General features: G+C 41.1%; 2 protein-coding genes across 3 annotated transcripts in view; one reads left to right on the forward strand and one right to left on the reverse strand.

The window, feature by feature from the left end:
* MSH2 (mutS homolog 2) overlaps positions 1–15,858 on the reverse strand; it is an 87,553-nt gene that overhangs the window by 52,362 nt on the left and 19,333 nt on the right. The window contains exons 5-7 of one of the 2 annotated variants that reach the window (XM_035272619.3): positions 13,113–13,262; positions 9,907–10,040; positions 486–685 (exon numbers count right to left, since the gene is read on the reverse strand). In XM_035272619.3, the coding sequence (XP_035128510.3) occupies positions 486–685; positions 9,907–10,040; positions 13,113–13,262 (484 nt within the window). The remainder of the gene's footprint in view (positions 1–485; positions 686–9,906; positions 10,041–13,112; positions 13,263–15,858) is intronic. The other variant, XM_078349403.1, reaches the window with a different exon arrangement.
* On the forward strand, positions 12,341–12,633 carry LOC100896043 (small ribosomal subunit protein uS14). Its single transcript, XM_003734739.5, has one exon. It carries the CDS (start codon positions 12,359–12,361, stop codon positions 12,527–12,529), a length of 171 nt encoding a protein of 56 aa, XP_003734787.1. The 5' UTR covers positions 12,341–12,358; the 3' UTR covers positions 12,530–12,633.

A 15,858-nucleotide genomic window follows, 5' to 3' on the forward strand; every position in this document is an offset into this window, starting at 1 on the left:
ACCCAGGAACAAGGGTGTTTTTTTTTTTTAAACAGATGTGTGCATCTAAAAATATGCAGTGGTAAAGAGCCAGTAGAGAATAAAAGGAAGTAAGGAAGTAGGAAGTAAAGAGTAAGGAGTACAGGTGGGAGGCTGGGCGTGGTGGCTCATGCCTGTAATCCTAGCACTCTGGGAGGTTGAGGTGGGCAGACCAGCCTGGCCAACATGGTGAAACTGAACGTACAAAAATTAGCCAGGCATGGTGGTGCACACCTATAATCCCAGCTACTCAGGAGGCTGAGGCAAGAGAACTGCTTGAACCCGGGAGGCAGATGTTGCAGTAAGCTGAGATTGTGCCACTGCGCTCCAGCCTGGGCAACAGACCGAGACTTCATCTCAAAAACAAAAAAAGAAATCTGAATGTAAATCACCACTACCAACTTTATAAGAACAGCACACAGCCAAGTATGAGTTGAAGGAAAACAAAAAATGAAATCATCTGTTACCTTCATATTTTTCCAGAGCCTGTATAACATTAGGGAGTTGATTTATACCCTGATAGAGTCGGTAACAATCTTGTAAGTTTGCTGCTTGTCTTAGAAACTTCTTGGCAAGTCGGTTAAGATCTGGGAATCGACGAAGTAAATCTTCTTGTAAAGTTTGCCTCAATTCTGCATCTTCTACAAAAGCTTCCACTAAATTCAATCTGAAATAAATTAACTAGAATTAACCTTAAATATTTTCATATAAAATTAAAATTTGTCAACTAAGCACCTAAGTCTCAAGTAAACGAGCTCAAAATTCCAGTTAAGAAGCTTGAATCTAGGCCCGGCTCAGTGATTCACGCCTATAATCCCAGCACTTTGAGAGGCCAAGGCAGGCGGATTACAATGTCAGGAGTTTGAGACCAGCCTGGTCAGCATGGTGAAACCCTGTCTCTACTAAAAATACAAAAAGGCGGGGTACAGTGGCTCACGCCTGTAATCCCAACACTTTGGGAGGCTAAGGTGAGTAGACCACGAGATCAGGAGTTCCAGACCAGTCTGGCCAATATGGTGAAACCCCGTCTCAACTAAAAATACAAACATCAGCCAGGTGTGGTAGTGCGTGCCTGTAGTCCCAGCTACTCGGGAGGTTGAGGCAGAAGAATTGCTTGAACCCAGGAAATGAAGGTTGCAGTGAGCCAAGACCACCCCATTGTACTCCAGCCTGGGCAACAGAGCAAGACTCCGTTAAAAAAAAAAAAGAAGCTTAAATCTATTCTGAAACATTAGCTTTTTTAGAAGGTAGAAAGCTCTGTTAAGACTGTGAGGCAAGCATTTCCTAATTAGCTAGGAGTCAAATTAAGGTTTAGTTAAGTAGTATCATAAGACACTGATATATAACCAATTTTGTTTGACTTTCATCAAATGGACATGCCTTAAATAGGAGAAAGAATTTCATTACTGGGGCATTGTTGTTACTGACACACTGTTGCACACGTAAATAGTGATGTTTAATGAAACAGAATTACAGTTCAAGAATGCAGCCAAATCCAATACTTACTCATTTTTAGAATGCTTTCTAAAATTACCTCTTGACAGTACAAAGTGAAAAACTGTTTTAATTTTATTGCTTCCCAAAGTCAATAAAATCTCAGCTTGTTTCAAGAATGACTGAACATGTAGTTCATAATGCTTCTGTAAGTTATTGGAAATCAGTTACTTTCCATTTTTTTCAGTGTAACCACAGCAAGAAATGTCTTTACATCACAATCCAGCACATGCATACATAGATCTATGATTAAAATAGGTTTCACAAATCAATACTTACTCTCATTATGTGATACATTATTTTCTATTGTATTTAACTTAAAAATGCTCTTTGTCACCTGCTGATTTAACAACCCACTACTGGGTCACACCTTGCAGTTTGAAAAACAATGTTGGAGACATTACTGAATTAACAGCTGAAAGGTAAATTGCTGAAGCCGAAAGGTAAACTAACGGTTTACCTGAAGGTGGGAAAATATTCCTATATTTTACACAGAAAACCTTCTATAAAACTTCACCCTGCTTTCAGAGGGTGAAGTTTTAGAGAAGCTTTTCTGGAGGCCATAGGCATCACAGATGATTCAAGGTTCAGAATGCTAACAGATGAGCAACCATCTTCCTTAAACGATGTGACAATAAACTAAACCTCAGATTACACAGGGATAGAAAGCAAACAAATTCACTTTCTAAATTTCTTAACTATTTACTGACATCACCAGCACTTACAATTCCTGTATTACCAAAATGTTTATCAAGTGTGTTAAATGAGGAAAAACATATTATCACCAGAGTAAACACATAATGGCCATATATAAAAACACATTTAAAGTACAATTTCTCCATCTTGGTAACACTGCCATTTTAAGCTAAGTAATTCTTTGCTCTAAGGGGTTGTTCCATGCTTGCTTAACTGTGATACAGCTGGCCTAGAATTAGAACCAGTACAATGCCATTTTAAAATGGGAAAACTGTTTCCATTCTCCTCACAATGACTGCTAGCCATGGCTTCTGTAAACTACTAAGATTACCTTGCAAAATGCAAAGAGAGGAAAAGCTGCATACTTTCTCTTATCTGTACTGCCAGAATTGCTGGCCTTTGTTTACCAAAGTAAGCACCCCCAGATAATTCCATCCTGGCGCCAAGTAACCTAAAATTATGTGGACCCCACACCTGTCCAAATAATGTACAAACTAATGTTTATCTTGACCTCTGTAAACCACTTAAGTGGCAATCGGAATGACAAAAGTCCCCTGGCCCTTGGAATGTCTGGAGCCCCCTCACCCTCGTCTCAGCCTAGGAGGTGATTGACAGCTTTCATTCCCATCTCCGCTCCTCACTCCCACTCCCAAGGTGGTTTTGTGGGTATAAAAAGGTCTTGTCACTCTTCTTTCTCTGCCACGAGTTGGAGAGACGTGAGTCCTCCGTGGTCGCCGGCAATAAACCCTGCAATTTGGCATACTTTTGTTCTGGTGTTGACTTTCTGTGCTAAGTTCAATGCAACATAACAGCACCCCTGGATTCTACCACTATACACTCTTTCTCAATATGACAACCAGAAATATCTTCTAGACACTGCCAAATGTCCCCTGGAGGGAAAAACTGCCCCAGGTTGACTGCTGGCTTAAATAAACTTGAATTAAAACTCACTTTTTAAGGGAAAAGTAACTTAAACCATGTCCAGCTAATGTCTAGGCAGCTAGCAACAGATACATGTTTTTTACTGAAAATGCCAAATTAGTGGGAAAACAATTTGCTGCCAAATTTGTATTATGAACCCGTCAATGGGGCTATAAACAAACACCGAGATTAATTAGGAAGCCTAATACTCCAGAAAAGATGTTTGTGGCATACATTCTAAATTTGAGAAAAGTAAAGAGTGGATGCAGTCAAATTAAACAATCCAATAAAGCAAATTTTGGGGGCTTTCCTAGCTAAGCCTCTGGATCTAATTGGGCTTCAAAGAGTCTGGTCTAAGGATCATTGGCATCACAATCACTTGGAGGTAGATAATATAAATCCCTGGGAGTGGGGCCCAGCTACGAAATCTCATGCGATTATTATGCACACAGCTTAACTCTTATGCACACAGAAGTTTGATTCCTAACAATTGCAGAAATCTCTTAGTTATCTTAATAAAGCACGGAAGGAGGTGTAAAGTGGCAAGAAAAGAATGACAGAGTCTAATGCTGGCTGACCTACACCCTCACCTTTCCTTTTCTCTTCTTTCCATAAAACTCCCATATCCTTGTGGGCAATTCTGAGGTCAATGGTAAAAAAAAATCATAGATAATATATTTCTGATAAAATAATCTCATGCTTCTTCCCTGTTCCAAGTATTTTATCACTGTTTCTTCTCAAACTGACCAGAAAATAAATCATAAATAATCAACAGTGTTGAAGAGCCCACAATCACACACATCCTTTCCTTCCCTCAGTTGAAGAAGTGACTGCATCCCTACCTATGAACTGAAAGGGGTCTGTGCAAAGTCAGCCAATTTTGTACCTCTGAAAAACTGTTTTACTACTGAATTTTATACTATATGATGTCTCACCTACTCAGGAGAAATGTTTAGAAATTAAAAAATTATAAATAAATATATAGTGAAATGGAAACAAACTGTAAATACTGTTGGGAAGGAATACAAATTGTATTTATAATATGACCCCATATTGTTTTAAAGTGTTATCTATATTTTAAAATTTTATATATCGGCCAGCGTGGTGGCTCACGCCTATAATCCCAGCACTTTGAGAGTCTGAGATGAGTGGATGACTGAGATGTCAACAACCACCTGCGGAAGTCTGGCCTGCAGACCCTGACTCAACGATGGATGAATGAATGCACACTCACACCATTACAGTGATACAAGTGGGCTAGGGATAACTGTTGGCTGCTTTCAGAGGGCGAAATGCAACCAATCGACCAAGACCCTCTGTCCATTCACACATTTATTCAGTCAAGATTTTACAAGAGAGGTTCTAAGTTAACACACTTGTGGATAATTAACATGATTGAAAGAATAGTTTTACTAATGATAAAAGCTTTAGGTTTGGGGCCTAGAGTAAACACTATTAACATGTAATTTCCCCTTTGATCGCCCCCTGAGAGGGTCATCCAGCACAAAATTTACATGAGTAAACAGAGTAGAGACAAAGGGATGTGGGGTTAACAGACTTAACTGGAAAGACCTTTGATAGTCTCTATCTCTTCCCTATGCTAATGTTAATGAGGCAGCAGCCTTGGCGTGCCTCAATAAAACCTTTAAGCCTTCCAAAAGGTTTGAGACTAAAATCTATAACTTTCTCTAATATTCTCCTTAATATTTTGCTGCCACCCTAAGTGAACCTCAACAGATCTGAGATCAGGAGTTCGAGACCAGCCTGGTCAACATGGTGAAACCCTGCCTCTAGTAAAAATACAAAAATTAGCCAGACATGGTGGTGGGTGCCTGTAAATCCCAGCTACTCGAGAGGCTGAGGCAGGACCTGTAAATCCCAGCTACTCGGGAGGCTGAGGCAGGACCTGTAAATCCCAGCTACTCGGGAGGCTGAGGCAGGAGAATAGCTTGAAACTGGAAGACGGAGGTTGCAGTGAGAGGAGATCGTGCCACTATACTCCACCCTAGGAGTGAAACTCCATCTTAAAAATAAGAAAAAAAATTATATATCTGTATACATAAAGAAAACAAAAACCCTAGAAGGATAAGAGCACAACTAAACTGTTAACAGTGATTACCATCATGGAGTAGTACTGAAGGTAAAGTAAAAGTAGGGGTGTTTATCTTCTTACTTGATTTTTTAAAAACATGGTCCAGTAGTACTTTTCAAATAAAAAGTTAAATTATTTAAAAAAAAAAATTGAGATATAGCAATGATAAAACATGAGCAGCCACAAATGCACACTTCTGTTGTGCTTTTACAAATTCTCAGTTTGCCAACGAACTGCAAAACAGTGTTCTCTCAAACAGCAATAGTAACATTTCCTATTTGCTCTTCATATCCCTTTCACATCTTACAAAGGAAAACCAAGAACTAAGCAAACTTGGTAAGAGAGAACCAATGGGGCTTTGTTTTAAAGAACAAACAAGGTGTACAGATGCACTTCTGCTAAGTGCTGTAGAATAAGAACAGAACACTCTAGACTTAAAAAACATCTCTTTCCTTTTTGTCTTATTTCTTCAAAGCCCATGAAGATTGCTGACACCTGTAGTTCAGCCTAACTGGTTTCAAGACACTCAAGGCTGGACGCGGTGGCTCATGCCTGTAATCCCAGTACTCTGGGAGGCCGAGGCAGGCAGATCACCTGAGGTTGGGAGTTTGAGACCAGGCTGACCAACATGGGAGAAACCCCGTCTCTACAAAAAATACAAAATATTAGCCCAGCATGGTGGCACATGCCTGTAATCCCAGCTACTTGGGAGGTTGAGATAGGAGAATCACTTGAACCTGGGAGGCAGAGGTTGCAGTAAGCCATGGTGGTGCCATTGCATTCCAGCCTGGGTGACAAGAGCAAAACCCCATCTCAATAAATAAATAAATAAATAAAACAGAATTAAAGTAGCATTACGAAAGAACTAAAATGGGAAAGAAATGAAAAGCTTCTAAAAAAAACATAGCACACAGCACAGCCCCCTCAGCCTTTGGTCCAGATATCATTAAAAGCCTAATCAATTGCTAAGTTTCACAAGTCTATTCAGCGTACTATTTCAGTAATAATTACAGTTTCAGTTACGTTTCTGGCTAAAAGAAACTTAAAGAAAAAAACAAGTACTCTGCTGTTTCCATGACAATGCCAATTTAAAATCACAATTATAGAAGTATCACAGTTATTGTTGGCATAACATAGTATACCTATCAATTTTACTCAATAAAATGACTCAGCTGTATGCAATTTTTCCAGTCAACATGCAAATTAATATTGTTTTAAATTGCTTACAGCTGAGTCATTTTGGAGATAGTTGACCCTTAAAATTCCATGGACTTGAATCAAATTATTTATTTTTTCTTTTTTTTTTCCAAAGACATTCTAGCTCTGTTGAAGTGGCGCAGCCTCAGCTCACTGCAACCTCCACCCAACGGGTTCTCCTGCCTCAGCCTCTGGAGTAACTGGGACTACAGGTGCACGCTGCCACACCAAGCTACTTTTTTGTATTTTAGTACGATCGAGGTTTTACCGTATTGCCCAGGCTGGTATCAAACTCCTGAGTTCAGGCAATTCACCTGTCTCAGCCTCCCAAAGTGCTAGGATACAGGCATGAGCTACCATGCCCAGCCATTCTTGTTACTTTAAAATCAACATTCTGCCCTCTCTTTAACCCTACTATTTCTAAGCTTTCTTTATAAGAGCTGACTGAAACTGGTTGGGCATGGTGCCTCATGCCTGTAATCCCAGCGCTTTGGGAGGCTGAGGCAGGTGTATCACTTGAGCCCAGGAGTTCAAGACAAGACTGGAAAACATGACAAAACACCGTCTCTACCAAAAACACAAAACTTAGCCAGTCTTATAATCCAGTCTCAAAATAAATAAATAGGTTTTTTTTCAAGAGTTGACTGGAATTGCCGAACAGTGTATTTACAAGGCTGACAGCAAATGTGGTTCCTAAAGAACTGTAATTACAAGTATAATTCTTTTCTTCATCTGTCCTGCTTAGGGATTACTGCAGTCAGAACCATCCATTTGATACATTAAGTAGCAAACACTGTGCTAGGCCTAAAGATTTAAAAAGAAAAAGAAGTAAATCCCAAGAGTCCTTATGTTTGTATATGCACTTGGAGTGCTGCTCTTTATCTTTTTAAGCTTTTTCTTTTGTCCTTTTATAGATTCATCTGAAGCTTTGGTAATTTTTCCTTTTTAATGTTAGAATTCTGTAAGGAACATTGACCATATGTTAGTATATGAAATAGTTTATTCTTGTGAAACTGCTGACAAAATAATCTGTATATTAAACTTGGCATTTTTATTGCCTTCTAGTTTCATATTTCTTTCTTATAAGATTAACGTAGCCATCTTAATTAAAAATATGTCTCCAAGTAAAGTATGGAAAGGTTGGCTTTGAAAAGAAATAAAGTGTTATTTCTTCTGAGAAAAAAACCAGAGAATAAAAGACCGAAAATACAGATAAATTTTAAGGTTGTAACTCTTAAGAAAGAAATCATCTGCTCAGAAGGAGATAGCTGAAGGCTTAAGGGAAAGGAAAAAATTGGGAGTTGGTCACTATAACGAGTCATACAGTAAAAGTAACATCCAGTTATCACTGAAAGCTATGAGACCTAGCAGCATTGCATGACCTTCTCCAGCAAATTTTTTTCTTGTTTGAAGACTGGAGGTAGGGAAGGTTCCCAACTATTTTGCCAAGGCTGGACTTGGACCCATGATCCTCCTGCCTCAGCTTCCCAAGTAGCTGGGACTACAGGCACAAGCCACCACGTCTTGCTTATTAGAATTAATTTTGGCCAGGCATGGTGGCTCATGCCTGTAATCCAAGCACTTCGGGAGGCCAAGGTGAGTGGATCATCTGAGGTCAGCAGTTTGAGACTAACCTGGTTAACACAGTGAAACCCTGTCTCTACTAAAAATATAAAAAATTAGCCAGGCGTGGTGGCACACACCTGTAGTCCCAGCTACTCGGGAGGCTGAGACAAGAGAATCGCTTGAACCCAAGAGGTGAAGGTTATAGTGAGCTGAGCTCACACCACTGCACTCCAGCCTGGGCAACAGAACAAGACTCCATCTCAAAAAATAATAATAATAATAATTTCTAATTCTATTGTTAAATAAAGTCCAAAAAGGAAGGAATCCCTAGAAACTCATTTCTAGATGGCAATTAACATATTGTCATAGTTGCAAGTAGGTTTTGGTGAATGGAAAGATGAATAGTACACAGCAGATACAGTGGTGGCTCATGCCTGTATGTAATCCTAGCACTTTGGGAGGCCAAGGAAGGTGGATCACTTGAGCTTGGGAGTTTGAGACCAGCCTGGACAACATGGTGAAACCACATCTCTTTTTAAAAAAAAAAAAAAAAAAAAAAAGGACCAGAAAAACTTGATTTAATGTGTAACCTGGAAGAAAGATCAATCTGAAATGCTTAGTAAGGAAGGTAACAGATTTCTCCTGAGAACTCCCAAGAAGGTTTAACCTAGAAAGCATGAGGTACCACAGTGTTGAGAAAAAGGAGTAACAACAGGAAACAGACTTGGGGTTCATGACTGTAATCCCAGCACTTTAGGAGGCTGAAGTGGCAGGGGATTGCTTGAGACCAGCCTCAGCAATATAGTGAGACCCTGTCTCCACAAAAAATAAAAAAGAAGAAAGAGGCCAGGCGAGGTGGGTCATGCCTGTAACCCCAGCACTTTGAGAGGCCAAGACAGGCGGATCACCAGAGACCCGGAGTTCAAAGACCAGCCTAACCAACATGGAGAAACCCCACCTCTACTAAAAATACAAAATAAGCCCGGTGTAGTGGCGCATGCTTGTAATCCCTGCTACTCGGGGGGGATGAGGCAGGAAAATCACTTGAACTCGGGAGGCGGAGGTTACAGTAACTTGAGATCGTACCATTACACTCCAGCCTAGACAACAAGAGCAAAACTTCACCTCAATGACAACAAAAAATTACAAAAAAAAAGTGTGACAAAAAGTTGAATAATCTGCCCAAGATTACACACAATATGAACAAGGGTATACTGGCTCCCAAGTACATGTTCTAAACCATACTATCTCAAATAAAATTTTATTTTATTGTATTTTTTTTTTTTTGAGACGGAGTTTCGCTCTTTTTACCCAGTTGCTGGAGTGCGATGGCGCGATCTCGGCTCACCGCCACCTCCGTCTCCTGGGTTCAGGCAATTCTCCCGCCTCAGCCTCCCGAGTAGCTGGGACTACAAGCATGCGCCACCATGCCCAGCTAATTTTTGTATTTTTAGTAGAGACGCGGTTTCACCATGTTGACCAGGATGGTCTCAATCTCTTGACCTTATGATCCACCCGTCTCGGCCTCCCAAAGTGCTGGGATTATAGGCATGAGCCACCGTGCCCGGCCAAAAAATTTTATTTTATTCTATTTTTTTAAATAAAGATGGGGTTTCACCATGTTGGGCAGCCTGGTCTTGAGCTCCGAACCTCAGGTGATCCGCCTGCCTTGGCCTCCAAAGTGCTTGGATTACAGGCGTGAGCCACCACGCCCGGCCTACTTTTTTTTATAATGAAAATAAACTTACTTAAAAAAAAATGAGCTACTTAATCTAAATCATTATTACTCTATTACTATGTAGCTCTCTGTACAGTTAAATGGTACGATATACTTGCAAACTGCATATTAGAATAAGTGGTATAATCATATGGAATAACCACAAGTTACATAAAACTAACAAAAGTGTAAACTAATAACATACCTCTCCTCTATTCTGTTCTTATCCAAAAGGGGCTGCTTAATCCACTGGTTAACAAGTCTTTGTCCTTGAGGGGTTTTACACTTATTCAGCAAGGCAGCCAGAGACTGAGAGCCAGTGGTATCTTCAACAGAACCCTAGTAAACAAAAGATAAAATATACAGAATGGCATGCTTGCTGGTGAAAACCTTACTATCACATGAAAAACAGAGGAACAATATACATAATATCTTCAAATATTAAACAAGAAATTTCCACAAAAAGTCCCTCTTCCTAAGCTGTACATTTCTCCTCAAGCCAAAACCACTTTATAATTACTATAGTTCAATCTGTTGAGACAGGATCTCACTCTGTTGCCCAGGTTGGAGTGCAGTGGTGCCATCCCAGCTCACAGCAAGCCAGAACTCTTGGGGCTCAAGGAATGCTCCTATTCCAGCCTTTTGAGTAGCTGGGTCTACAGGTGCATGCCACCAAGTCCAGCTAATTTTTTCTTCGTTTCTGTAGAGTTGGTCTCACTATGTTACCCAGGCTGGTCTCAACTCCTGGCCTCTAATGATCCTCCCACCTTGGCCTCCCAAAGTGTTGGGATTACCACGGCACCCAGCCACTTACTGCAGTTTTAGAGATAAAACTTCTTAGAATATAATTTTAAAGAATTGCCAGGCCAGGCACAGTAGCTCATGCCTGTAATCCCAGCACTTTGGCAAGCCAAGGCAAGCAGATCACCTGAGATCAGGAGTTCAAGACCAGCCTTGCCAACAAGGAGAAACCCCATCTCTACTAAAAATACAAAAATTAGCTGGGCATGGTGGCACATGCCTATAATCCCAGCTATTCAGGAGGCTCCCAGCTCATCACCTGAACCCAAGAGGCAGAGGTTGCAGTGAGCTGAGATTGCACCATTGTACTCCAGCCTGGGCAACAAGAGCAAGATTCCATCTCAAAAAAAAAAATAACTGCTATTAGTATACAAATTATTCATAAAGTGAGGACAAATACTACATATATACCTGGAAACTAGAAAAAATAAAGTAATTTGAAGAGTGAGGCACACCTGTCGTCCCAGCTACTTTGGAGGCTATAGTAGGAGAATTGCTTGAGCCCAGGAGTTTGAAGCTGTAGTACACTCTGATGGCACTCCTGTGAATAGCCACTGCACTCCAGCCTAGGGAGCAGAGTGACAACAGTTTCTTTTTAAAAAAAAAAAAAAAAAAAAAAAAAAGGGTAGGCCAGGCGCCATGGCTCACATCTGTAATCTCAGCACTTAGGGAGGCTGAGGTGGGTAGATTATGATTACGAGGTCAGGAGTTTGAGAGCAGCCTGGCCAATACAATAAAAGCCCGTCTCTACTAAAAATACAAAAATCAGCTGGGTGTAGAGGCACATGCCTGTAGTCCCAGCTACTCAGGAGGCTGAGGCAGGAGAATCGCTTGAACTCGGGAGGCGGAGGTTGCAGTGAGCCGAGATTGTGCCACTGCACTCCAGACTGGGAGACAGAGTTTGAGACGTCGTCTCAGAAAGAAAAGCCTTGAAAAAGAAAATAGCAGAACACAGTGGTTCACGCCTGTAATCCCAGCTACTACTCTAGAGGCTGAGGCAGAAGAATCACTTGAGGCCAGGAGTGAATGAACAGCCTGGGCGACACTGTGAAACTCTAACTCTGAAAAAATTTTTAAATTAGGCAAGCATGGTAGCTTGTGCCTGTAGACCCAGATAACTCGTGAGGTTTAAACAGGAGGATTGCTTGGGCCCAGGAGTTCAATACTGCAGTGAGCAATGATCTTGCCACTTCACTCCACCCTGGGTGATAGAGCAAAGCCCAGTCTCTAAAAAAGTACTAAGTAGGATGGGGGTGATGGCTCAAGCCTGTAATCCCAGCACTTTGGGAGGCTGAGGTGGAAGGATCACCTGGAGTCAGAAGCTTGAGACCAGCCTGGCCAACATGGTGAAGCCCATCCCTACTAAAAATATAAAACTTAGCCAAGCAGCTGAATGCAGTGGCTCACGCCTATAATCTCAGCACTTTGTGAGGCTGAAGTGGGTGGATCACGAGGTCAGGAGATTGAGACCATCCTGGCCAACATGGTAAAACCCTATCTCTACTAAAAATACAGAAATTAGCTGGGTATGGTAGCTTGTGCCTGTAATCCCAGCTACTCCAGAGGCTGAGGCAAGAAAATCACTTGAACCAAGGAGTCGAAGGTTGCAGTGAGTTGAGATTGCACCACAGCATCCAGCCTGGGCAACAGAGTGAGACTCCATCTCAAAAAATAATAACAAAAAATAAATAAATAATTTTTAAAAAATTAGCCAGGCATGGTGGCAAGCAACTGTAATCCAAACTACTAGGGAAGTGGAGGTTGCAGTGGGCCAAGATTGTCCCCCCCAGCCTAGGGGACAAGTGAGACTTGGTCTTAAAAAAAAAAAAAAAAAAAAAGGCCTTTCCGAGAGCAAAATGGGTCACCAGCAGCTGTACTGGAGCCACCCGCGAAAATTCGGCCAGGGTTCTCGCTCTTGTCGAGTCTGTTCAAACCGGCACGGTTTGATCCGGAAATATGGTCTCAATATGTGCCGCCAGTGTTTCCGTCAGTACGCGAAGGATATAGGTTTCATTAAGTTGGACTAAATGATCTTCAAAGGATTATCCAAGGCATCTGCCATGAAAAACCACGATAGTTCTTTGTACTTAAAATAAACATTTTAAAAAACCAAAAAAAAAAAAAAAAAAAGGCTGGGCAAGGTGGCTCACGCCTATAATCCCAACACTTTGGGAAACTGAGTTGGGTGGATCACAAGGTCAAGAGATCAAGACCAGCCTAGCCAACATGGTTAAACCCTGTCTCTACTAAAATTACAAAAATTAGCTGGGCATGGTGGCGCACACCTATAGTCCCAGCTACTGGGAAGGCTGAGGCAGGATAATCGCTTAAACCCAGGAGGTGGAGGTTGCAGTGAGCTGAGATTGCGCCACTGTACTCCAACCTGACAACAGAGAGAGACTCTGTCTCAAAAAAAAAACGTAAAGTGGAGGGGGAGAAGGGGAGAGAAGAGAAAACACAGCCATTTGAAGGTACTTATCTAATCCAAGTATAGTAATATTAAAAAATATTTTAGCTCCTTAAAAAGATTTTTCAGTATACATCAATGAAAACATTTTTTAACCATTCAATATTTTTAACCCATGTATTTTTTTTATTTTTTATTTTTACCTGGAAAAGGTTAAGGGCTCTGACTGCTGCAATATCCAATTTCATGTACTGGCTAAAGTCAAAAGTAGTCAGTTCAAACTGTCCAAAATTGGAATCATCAGATAATAGTTCTAAAAACTTGATTACTGCAGACAATGATGAAACTGCAACCTAAAATTAAGAATTTAAAATGAAAGATTTCTATACCACTAGGACCAGTTCTAAAGATTTTAAAAAACAAATGTAAAATGAAAATACATTCTAAACTCTTGATATTTTTCCTTGGTGTTCCTTCCCAATCCAAACCAAGAAAGCCAAAGGTTAATCTCTTGAGATTTGAAAATGGTTTTTACAAAGTGAAAGTTAACTGTAATTTCAGCATTATTTATAATAGCCAAAAAAGAAAATTACCCAAATATCCATCAAAAGTAAAATGGGGGCTGGGCGCAGTGGCTCATGCCTGTAATCCCAGCACTTTGGGAGGCCAAGGTGGGAAGATGACTTGAGGCTAGGAGTTCGAGACCAGCCTAGCCAACAGAGTGAAATCCTATCTCTATTAAAAATACAAAAATTGGCCGGGCGCGGTGGCTCAAGCCTGTAATCCCAGCACTTTGGGAGGCCGAGGCGGGTGGATCACAAGGTCAAGAGATCAAGACCATCCTGGTCAACATGGTGAAAACCCATCTCTACTAAAAATACAAAAAATTAGCTGGGCATGGTGGCGCATGCCTGTAATCCCAGCTACTCAGGAGGCTGAGGCAGGAGAATTGCCTGAACCCAGGAGGTGGAGGTTGCGGTGAGCTGAGATCGCACCATTGCACTCCAGCCTGGGTAACAAGAGCGAAACTCCGTCTCAAAAAAAAAAAAAAAAATACAAAAATTAGGCCCTTTCCACCTTGTGAAGTTAGAGTGAGAAAATGATTTTCTATGAGGAAGTGGGCCCTCTCCAGAAAACAGATCATCCAGTGCCTTAATTTTGAACTTCCCAGCCTCCAGAACTGTGAAATAAAAATACAAAAATTAGTAGGGATGGTGGCACATGCCTGTAACCCCAGCTACTGGGAAGGTTGAGACAGAAGAATCGCATGAACTCAGGAGGCGGAGGAGGCAGTGAGCCGGGATGGTGCCATTGCACTCCAGCCTGGGAAACAACTGTAAAACTGTGTCTCAAAAAAGAGAAAAAAGAAAAAGAAAGAACCAGGTAAATTAACTATAATCACAGCAATATTTATAACAGCCAAAAATGAAAATTACCCAAATGTCCACCAAAATTAAAATGCAGGCCGGCACAGTGGCTCACACCTGTAATTCCAGCACTTTGGGAGGCCGAGGCAGATGGATCACCTGAGGTCAGGAGTTTAAGACCAGCCTGGTCAACATAGCAAAACCCCTTCTCTACTAAAAATACAAAAATTAGCCAGGCATGGTGGCATGTACCTGAACCCAGAGGCAGAGGTTGCAGTGAGATGAGATCTCACCACAGCACTCCAGCCGGTGTGACAGTATGAGACTCTAAGACTCCATCTCAAAAAACAAAAAAAAGTAAAATGGGGAAGAGAGTAGGGGTGGGGAGAAGAGAAGTAAAACGGATAAATTCTGACATGTTTGTGCTATAAAACATAAACATGAAAATCCACAATTACACTCAAATATATGGATAAATCTTATAAATACTGAATGAAGGAAACTAGACACAACAAATTATATAAATTCATCTATATAAACTATAAAAACAGGCAAAACTAACCTACATCATCACAGGTCAGAACCAGGGTTACCCGTGATGAGGGTGACTGTGAGGAAGTATGAGAAAGACTCCTAGGGTCCTATTAACATTCTGATTCATGCATGCTGGTTACATACGTTCGGTTAATGAAAATTCTTGCCTGGGTATGGTAGTTCACACTTATAATCCCAGCACTTTGGGAGGCAGAGGCAGGCAGATTGCTTTGAGCTCAGGAAATTAAGACCAGCCTGTGTAAGATGGCAAAACCCCATCTCTACAAAACATACAAAAATTAGCTGGGCGTGGTGACAACCGCCTGTGATCCCAGATACTTGGAAGGCTGAGGCTGGAGAACTGCTTGAACCCAGGAGATGGAAGATGCAGTGAGCTGAGATCAGACCACTGCACTCCAGCCTGGGAATCAGAGTGAGACTGCCTCAAAAAAAAAAAACATCTTATATGCTTATGGCACATGTGCTTTCCCATGTATATATTTATAATTTACATTTTTACTATGTGATTACTATAACAAAAATTAGTCGGGCTCGGTGGCTCATGCCTGTAATCCCACCACTTTGGGAGGCCAAGGCGGGCAGATCACTTAAGGTCAATGAGACTAGCCTGGCCAACATGGTAAATACCAGTCTTTACCAAAAATACAAAAATTAGCTGTGTGTGGTGGTAGGTACCTGTAATCCCAGCTACTAAGGAGGCTAAGGCAAGAGAATTGCCTGAACCCAGGAGACACAGGTTGTAGTGAGCCGAGATGGTACCACTGCACTGCAGCCTGGGCCATGGAGAGAAAATCCATCTCAAAAAGAAAAAAAAAAATTCAAGACATCAAACTGACAGCTCAGTGACAAATTCTAGTTATTAAAATCTACTTGCTACTGATTCATTGTAAATTTAACTGTTTTTCCTGTTTGGTAACATAATAATCTGCCTGCGCTTGCCATGGTAGTATAAGGTTATCACAAGAACTTCCTGCTATATCACCCAACAGCAAAGATAAAAACTTTCTAGTAGCTTTTCTATAAGCTT

Source organism: Callithrix jacchus, chromosome 14 (assembly GCF_049354715.1).
Source record: "Callithrix jacchus isolate 240 chromosome 14, calJac240_pri, whole genome shotgun sequence".
NCBI classification, from domain to species: domain Eukaryota; kingdom Metazoa; phylum Chordata; class Mammalia; order Primates; family Cebidae; genus Callithrix; species Callithrix jacchus.

Excerpts from the sequence above, each read along its gene's own strand:
- LOC100896043 (XM_003734739.5), top strand. The coding sequence starts at position 12,359 with ATGGGTCACCAGCAGCTGTACTGGAGCCACCCGCGAAAATTCGGCCAG.